This window comes from Gossypium hirsutum, chromosome D02, assembly GCF_007990345.1.
Source record: "Gossypium hirsutum isolate 1008001.06 chromosome D02, Gossypium_hirsutum_v2.1, whole genome shotgun sequence".
NCBI classification, from domain to species: domain Eukaryota; kingdom Viridiplantae; phylum Streptophyta; class Magnoliopsida; order Malvales; family Malvaceae; genus Gossypium; species Gossypium hirsutum.
The window spans coordinates 66,164,793-66,173,235 of NC_053438.1; the positions used below are offsets into that span (position 1 = coordinate 66,164,793).

Here is an 8,443-nt window from a genome sequence, read left to right on the forward strand (position 1 = left end):
TCATGCAGCTTCTGCAAATATACACAATTGTCATATTTGCTTCTTGTGTACTTCTGCCTTCTCATAAAGCTATCAAATCGCTTGTACCACTGCCTCGGGGATTGCTTCAATCCATATAGCGATTTGTTCAGCTTACAAACCCAATTTCTACCACCAGCATCTGTGTATCCTTCGGGCTGAGTCATATAAATCTCCTCTTCTAACTCACCATGCAAGAAAGCCGTCTTAACATCAAGTTGAGCTAGCTCCAAATTCAACTGTGCTACCAAGGCCAACAAAATTCTAATGGAGGAATGCTTCACAACAGGGGAAAATACATCATTGTAGTCAATTCCCTCCTTCTGAGCGTAGCCTTTAGCTACCAATCTTGCCTTGTAGCGAATATCCTTCTTGCTAGGAGATCCATCTTTCTTTGCGAATACCCACTTGCATCCGATTGCCCTTTTACCTTTCGGTAATTGCGCCAATTCCCAAGTATTGTTCTTCAAGAGAGACTGCATTTCTTCATCCATGGCGCTTTTCCATTTATCACTTTCTAAGCTTTGCATTGCTTCTTGATAAGTGATAGGAATATCATCAACAACGGGAAGGGCGTAGGCCACCATATCAGTAAATCGAGCAGGTTTACGAATTTCTCTCCGTGGCCTTGCAACTACAACTGGTTCTGGTGTACTTAGTGGTTCTTGGGTCAGAACCTCTTCAACCTCTAATTCCTCCATTGTGGTTGGAGAATTAGACTTATTAACTGGGCAAATCCCCATCTGCTCAAACTCCACCTGTTTTGGAGTACACTCCACCTGTTGTGGAGTATTGCTCGTCTGAATATCTTTATCTGTTACCTTTTTCAATGTGGCAGATTCATCAAAGGTAACATCTCTGCTACAGATCATTTTCTTTGTGCTTAAGCACCAAAGACGAAATCCCTTCACTCCAGAAGTGATTCCCATAAAGAGAGCTTTCTTTGCCCTCGGATCTAACTTTGACTCCTTCACATGGTAATATGCAGTAGATCCAAACACATGTAAGGAATCATAATCTGTAGCCGGTTTTCCAGACCATACCTCCATAGGAGTTTTTCTTTCTAATGCAGATGATGGCAAACGATTAACAAGATGGCCAGCGTATGTCACAGCCTCAGCCCAAAATTGCTTGCCCAACCCAGCATTGGACAACATACATCAAATTTTCTCCAGCAATGTTCGATTCATACGCTCTGCCAATCCATTCTGCTGTGATGTATCCCTAACTGTGAAGTGTCGAACAATACCATACTCTTGGCACACATCGAAGAACGGATCACTTTTATATTCCCCTCCATTGTCCGTCCTAAGCCGCTTGATTTTCTTGCCAGTCTGGTTTTCGATCATAGTTTTCCATTTAAGAAAAACTGTAAGCACTTCATCCTTAGTTCTCATGGTATACACCCAAACTCTTTTGGAAAAGTCATCAACAAAAGTAACAAAGTAGTGTTTTCCTCCCAATGAAGGTGTCTTGGAAGGCCCCCACACATCTGAGTGAACATATTCCAAAATGCCTTTTGTATTATGGATAGCAGTACCGAATTTCACTCTCTTTTGCTTTCCCAGAACACAATGCTCTCAAAATTTTAATTTGCAAGCCTTTGCACCTTTCAACAATCCTTGCTTTGCCAGAATTTGCAAGGATTTTTCGCTGGCATGTCCCAACTTCATATGCCACAACTGTATTGAGTCCAATTCTTTGTTGCCGGAAGCTGCAGCGACTGCTCCAATAACTGTACTACCTTGGTAGTAATACAAGTTATTTTTCCTGATGCCCTTCAATATCACAAGTGCGCCAGATGTCACTTTCAAAATCCCATCTCTCATAGTAACAACTGAACCATTGGATTCCAAGACTCCCAATGAGATGAGGTTTTTCTTCAAACTGGGCACGTACCGAACATCAGTCAGAACTCTGGTTGATCCATCTTGATTCTTTAATTGGATTGAACCTATCCCAACAGTTTTACAGGCATTGTCATTGCCCATATAAACAACTCCTCCATTTAGTTCTACTAAATCAGAGAACCACTCCCGGTTAGGGGACATATGATAGGTACAACCCGAATCCAATATCCACTCATCTGAATGGAACGACGATGATGATGCAACCAGTGATAGTTCAGAGTCACTAGTATCATGCTTAGCAACACAAGCATCTACAGCAGCTTTTCTCTTATTCTTCAGCTTTGGACAATTTTTCTTCCAGTGGCCTTTCTCATGACAAAAAGCACATTCATCTTTCCCGAGTCTGGACTTTGACTTTGATCTCCCCTTTTGAGTTTTCTTCCGAGTGTATGAACGACCTCGGACTACTAAAGCTTCTGTATCTCTGATTGAGTTTTTCTGTTTGTCCTTCTTTCTCTGTTCATAACTGTATAAGGCCGCACAGACTTCGCTCAGAGATATATCACTCCTGCCATGAAGTAGAGTAGTTTCTAGGAACTCAAACTCCTCAGGAAGTGACCCCAACAGCATCAAAGCCAAATCTTCATCTTTGAATGTCTCATCCATATTCAGCAAATCAGTGACTAACTGATTAAATTTGGTGATGTGATCATTCATTGTGGTACTTGGGACATATGTGAAGCGAAACAGTCTTTTCTTCAAGTGGAGCTTATTTTGACTGTTTTTCTTCAAAAAATTTCTTCAAGTGCCACCCACAACTTATTTGCAGAAGTCTCATTTGAAAAAGCATACCTCTGCTCTCGAGAAAGGCATGATCGAATTGTGCCACATGCCAACCGATTGATCGCCTTCCAATCTTTCTCTTGTACATCATCTAGTTTCTCTTCATCAATGGCAATGTCTAGACCCTGCTGAAAAAGGGCATCTAGAACCTCACTTTGCCACATACCAAAATGGCCCGTGCCATCAAAGATCTCCACGGCCAATCTTGCATTTGCAATTGTCGGTCTTGTCCACATGGACGATGTTGAAGCTCCTACACTGACCGTTTTCTCCATAATCTTTCAATATACCTAAGGAAATCTTTTCTGATGTGGAAGATCAGTTTAAACTGCAACCACAGAGCATACTACGATTAACCTTTGGCTCTGATACCACTTGTTGTTCCAATAGGGTCGGAAGCGTGTAAATTATTGTACTAAAAAATCACACAAAGTTCAATTCCCAGGGAAGAGAGGTGGATCACATGGATCTCTTAAATACCAAGTCTTTCCTTAGACAGAATATCCCTTCTATAGTAATTTAATAGCACAATTAAATATTAATATTATACCCTCAAATATTGAAAGAAAAATAGGACAAGAAAGAACACAAGAGATTTAACGAGGTTCGGTAAATTATACCTACGTCCTCGGGCACTAACACCAGATGATAACTTTACTATCTCCAAAGTATTACAAACAAATAGAATTCCTTAAGAATTCTCAAATGGGATAAGAGAGAAAACTAAGAGAGAAAGATTGGTTGGGATGGTGTAAATGAGAAATGGTTAGGCCTATTTATAGTTGAGGTTTAGGGACTAACTTGCAAATGGCCTAAAAATTAGGGACCAAAATTGCAATTATCCCATTCAACTTTAAACAACTTGCCTACCATTTTTTCTTTCGGTGCCACTTGCACCTCCCATTTTTTTGACTTTTCAACACCCCTTTTAATTTGTCTTTTCAACAGGTTGTTCATTGTTACTGCGGATTAAGAGCATCGACTTGTAATTTAAATACCACTTGGAGCAAAGGGAAAGAATTCTATGGTTGTTCAAAGTATAAAGAGGTGTTTTATTTTGTTTTGTTATGTTTCACGTGTATATATCTATGAGTTTTTAGGTTGAAGGTTTAATTTGACAAAGATTATGGTTGATGTTTTAATTTGAGTTAAAATGAGGGAGTTGAGTTTTGAATAAAATTGATTTGTATATTGGAATAGGTTAATCATCCTTATCAACTTCCACACATATTTTCCCAACAGCATTTTCAGTAAACAACCTCTTCTATGTATTGCTGTTAAATATTTGCCATTTGTATTGTTGACAAATTCGACTCTGGGTCATCTCCCCGCTTCCCTTTTTCTCGAATACAATCCATTTGGGGCTGTAAAGTCCTTCCCATTTGAATGGTTAATTTGCATCAGTTGATTTTCCTTTTGAGTTTTATAAAAAGAAAAACGAATCAATCTCAGACATTCTAAACATTGAAGTATTGAAATATGAGTTCCAACTCTACAAACTACATGCGACTACTGTCTTTAACGAAACAGTTAACCTCTTACGTCAACCAAGGTCGTCACTTGGACGCCCTCTCTCTCTTCCACACCATGCAAACCTCTCCATCTCTCACTCTCGACCCTTTCGTCTTCCCTCTCGTTCTCAAATCCTGCGCTGCCATCCACCGCCGCCGACTGGCCTCCTCCATTCACGCTCACGCCACCAAGTCATCTCTCCTCTCCAACCAATTTGTCGCTTGCGCTCTCATTGACATGTATGGCAAATGCTTCTCCATCTCTTTGGCCCGCAAGTTGTTCGACGAAATCCCTCAACGAAACGCCGTTTCTTGGAGTTCCATGATTTCTCTCTACACGCGCTACGGCCGTATGGATGCGGCGTTGGGGCTGTTCCAATCTATGGATGTTGAGCCAAACGAGTCCACGTTTAATGCCATCATAGCAGGTTTGACTGAAGTGGGAGATGGCCCTTCTAAGGCTATTGGATTTTATAGAAGAATGCAGGAACTGGGTTTGAGGCCGAATTTGATTACTCTTCTTGCTTTATTACCCGCTTGCGTCGTCTTAGCTGCATTGAGTTCGATTAAAGAAATTCATGGCTACGCTTTTCGAAGCAACATAGAACCTCACCCGCAGTTGAGAAGTGGTTTAGTGGAAGCTTACGGGCGATGTGCAAGTCTTGTTAACGCTCGAAATGTATTCCGATATATGAAAGAAAGAGATGTAGTTGCTTGGAGTAGTTTAATATCAGCTTACGCTTTACATGGTGAGGCAAGGGCTGCACTGGAAGTTTTTAAACAGATGGAGTTGGCGAAAGTGCGGCCTGATGACATTACTTTTCTCGGAGTATTAAAAGCGTGTAGCCATGCTGGATTAGCTGATGAAGCATTGGGTTATTTTGATAGAATGAGAATAGATTACAAAGTTGAAGCAAGTGCTGACCATTATTCATGTTTAGTTGATGCATTGAGCAGAGCAGGCAGGTTGTACGAGGCTTATAAAGTTATAAAAGAAATGACTATGAAGCCAACTGCGAAGACTTGGGGAGCATTACTTGGTGCTTGTAGAACTTATGGAGAAGTAGAGTTGGCTGAGATTGCTGGGAGAGCTTTGTTTGAGATAGAGCCATCTAATGCAGCCAATTATGTGCTGTTGGCTAAGATTTATGCTAGTGTAGGAAGATATGAGGAAGCTGAGAGAATGAGAATGGAAATGAAGGAAAGGGGAGTGAAGGCAGCTCCTGGTAGCAGTTGGATTTGAATCAAGACCTAGGAACTTTGGTGGATTTTTCTGTTGCAGCTTTAAAGATTATCATTGCCTTGTTAGGATCTTGGTGATGACTTCGTGTTTAGCTCTACCTATGTTAATTCACCATTCAAAGAAGCTTTTTTGAGGTGAACGAACAATGGAAGGCATAGCTAGCCGGAGTTGGCTCCCAATGCCATATTAGGTGCAATTTTGGACGTTGGAATCCATATTGCTGCTAAGCTGACCGGTTACTGGCATTTGATATGGATGATAATATGAAGGCAGATAAACGTTTGGCTGTTTCTAAATGACCAATGTGCACGCTTTTACTTTGTTATTGTTCCAATAAACCTTTAATATTATGGTTTCGGTATCAAGTTACCTACCCTCCCTCGATTATCCAATGTACAAAAAGGGATATATATATATACAAACTCTACTATTTCTGAATCGTTTAAATAGTAGCAGTATACGATATCTCTTCTTTTTTCTAGACTGAATGAAACAGAGAGAATATTAGAAGCCATCACTTGCACAGCCTCGCATTAACAAAATTTCTTTGGAGGTTCATATCTCATGGCGTGCAGTAAATCTCTGAAGCATCCATGTTCTAGCACATGATGAGTGGCTCGACAGAGTAAAGGTCATTTCATGTTGGAAATGCGCCCCAACATCATGTTCCTTAATTTCATATCAAAGATTCTTGTAATATTTTCAGACTGGAGCATAGCAGCAAATTGCATCCTTTTTATTTCGGTCTCTCCATCATATGTTCTTTGCAGCAGCTTTCCGGACCCTTTTCAAACATTGGACCTTCACAAATATATGAACAGTGTTTCTATTGAAACTATAGATTAATTGTGGGAAACTGATTGTGATTTTATGTAGCTAATTGATTGATTAAGATCAGAAACTTTCAGGAACTATAATCAATTTTCAAAATGAATGTTTCTAACTATCTATAGAGGAAAGTCAAAAAGAATGTTTCACCCAAAAAGCAAGAGAAAAGCTTATCTTATTATTGCATTTGTAGAGAAACAAGAAGCTTAATCAGCAACATGTATGGATTAAAAGCCAATATAACCATTCTTAGCCCATAACAATAGTTATGGTATACATCCTGAAACCCCAAACTCTACAGCTTACCAAAAAATAAAAAGAAAAAGAAAAAGTGAATCACTGTTCCTCACCATCCTCTTCTGCAAAACTCAGAGCTTGACAAACAGAGTCCTCCTCTGCTTCTTCCTCCATAGAAAAGTATGATTTCCGTCCCGTCAATTCGGCAACTCTTTTGGCTGGACCTGAATCCCGAGGACTTTCAGCCCAAACCCTGACAGTTCTAATCTTTGGTAGCACATCGTTGATCTTATCAATTGACTGCGGAGATTCATCCTGTGTTGCACCCTTTAGAATGATCACTTCACTAGGAATTTCCCACTTCTTTTTCACTCTGTTCTCACTCTTTTGATTCTTGCAGGATTCCACTACCCGTTCATTCGAAACACGCTTCTTATCGTGCCTGTTGCTCTCCTGCTTATCGTTTTGTGTTAAAGATCGCTTTCGAGCATCCTTCACCGTGAAATTCCCATTGCTTTGATTGCCAATCTGATTGTACCGGCTGCTCACAACTCTCCCAGGTTTCAATGGCTTCTTTGCTGTCAACGGTTTTTCTCCATCTTTGAACAGCCTTTTTGGCTGAATTGTAGAAAGAACCCCCTCGTCTTTCTTCACAGACCTTTTAGATCCTACCGTTGTCGCTGCCGCCTTAGGAGCAAGAACCTTGGAAACAGTTTTACGTGACTTGGGGCTAAGACTCAAGCTCTTACCTCTATCTCTTGTGCACTTGCCTTCATCAATATCTTGAAGCTTAAAGAAACAGGACTTGCGGCGACTCTGTATTGATTGTATGGGAGTTGTGGTTTCCTGTTTCAAGAATTGCCTTGATTTCGTTGCAGAAAATATCTCCGTTGGACCTAAACTAACCCCCCTTCGATTCATTTTTGCTTTAACACTTGAAAACAGAGGGTCTTCCATCTTTTTCGTCGTCTCCAAATTCTTGATGCTCTGTTTTTGCTCCATGAATTTCGCAGGCACTATTCTTCCTTTCATCGAAATGCTTCTGGCATTATATTCAGCTTTTTCCAGTCGAAGAGACTCGAGTTTCGCTGACAAACGACCGACCTCCTTCTCTATCTCTTCAATCTCCATATCAATCTTTTTCTCATCACGCTTTTTCTCTTCTTCCTTGCAAACCCCACTCTTCATTTTCGCTGGAATTGGCTCTCTGGTGTTACCAGTAACATTCTTGGAACTAAGAGGCTTAACAACAGACGCAGTAGATTTGAAGGAAATTGGGGATTTTATCCAAAGGGGGCTCTGATTTTCTTTACTTCCATCAGATTCCAGTGACTGATTTACCGATCCTGAATTGAAATTACACCAAGAATCCTTGATGGCGTTTGTATCTTCAGATTCTCCATTGTCAAACGCCGCATTGTTCCAAACCTGAAGCTCTGGCACATTAAACGAATCTGGGTATTGAAGGATACTCATTTCTGTACACTTTAAATCGAGAGAAGAAAAAAAAAATCAACAACCAAATTTGAGCTTTTAAATGAATACGCAGAATTGAATGTCTTTGAAGGATATTGGTAAAAGGGAATGAAATCTAAAAAGCAATGGAAGGGAATTTATTTTCTTGGAAGATATATGACCGTTGGACAAAAGTAGACGTTAGAGAGTGTGTTGGTTAAATCTAAGCCGTTAGATCATATACGCTCCCATAGACGCTCCCATTTGATTTGAAGGTTAAAAAATAATTAAGAATTTAAGATTTCACTGTATAACCGTAATCAATTTCTCTTTTTTTACATCTTTATGTGCATTTACTGTTTTCTTTAAAATTAGTCACATTAATTTATTTAAATTTTTTTAATAATATTTAATATAACACTATACATAATTTAAAAATTATAAAAATTTTATAAAAA

At 39.7% G+C, this 8,443-nt stretch overlaps 2 protein-coding genes across 2 annotated transcripts; one reads left to right on the forward strand and one right to left on the reverse strand.

The window, feature by feature from the left end:
* Positions 1–3,933: 3,933 nt before the first annotated feature.
* LOC107909250 (putative pentatricopeptide repeat-containing protein At1g03510) lies at positions 3,934–5,903 on the forward strand. Its single transcript, XM_016836717.2, has one exon. The coding sequence runs from the start codon at positions 4,191–4,193 to the stop codon at positions 5,463–5,465; it is 1,275 nt and encodes a 424-aa protein (XP_016692206.2). The 5' UTR covers positions 3,934–4,190; the 3' UTR covers positions 5,466–5,903.
* Positions 5,904–6,437: 534 nt separating this feature from the next.
* LOC107909249 (uncharacterized) lies at positions 6,438–8,148 on the reverse strand. The gene has a single exon (XM_016836715.2). The coding sequence runs from the start codon at positions 8,004–8,006 to the stop codon at positions 6,630–6,632; it is 1,377 nt and encodes a 458-aa protein (XP_016692204.1). The 5' UTR covers positions 8,007–8,148; the 3' UTR covers positions 6,438–6,629.
* Between the last annotated feature and the right edge of the window lie 295 nt (positions 8,149–8,443).

What these genes read in the sequence shown, in the direction of transcription:
- LOC107909250 (XM_016836717.2), top strand. Translation starts at nt 4,191, where the DNA reads ATGAGTTCCAACTCTACAAACTACATGCGACTACTGTCTTTAACGAAA.
- LOC107909249 (XM_016836715.2), bottom strand. Translation starts at nt 8,006, where the DNA reads ATGAGTATCCTTCAATACCCAGATTCGTTTAATGTGCCAGAGCTTCAG.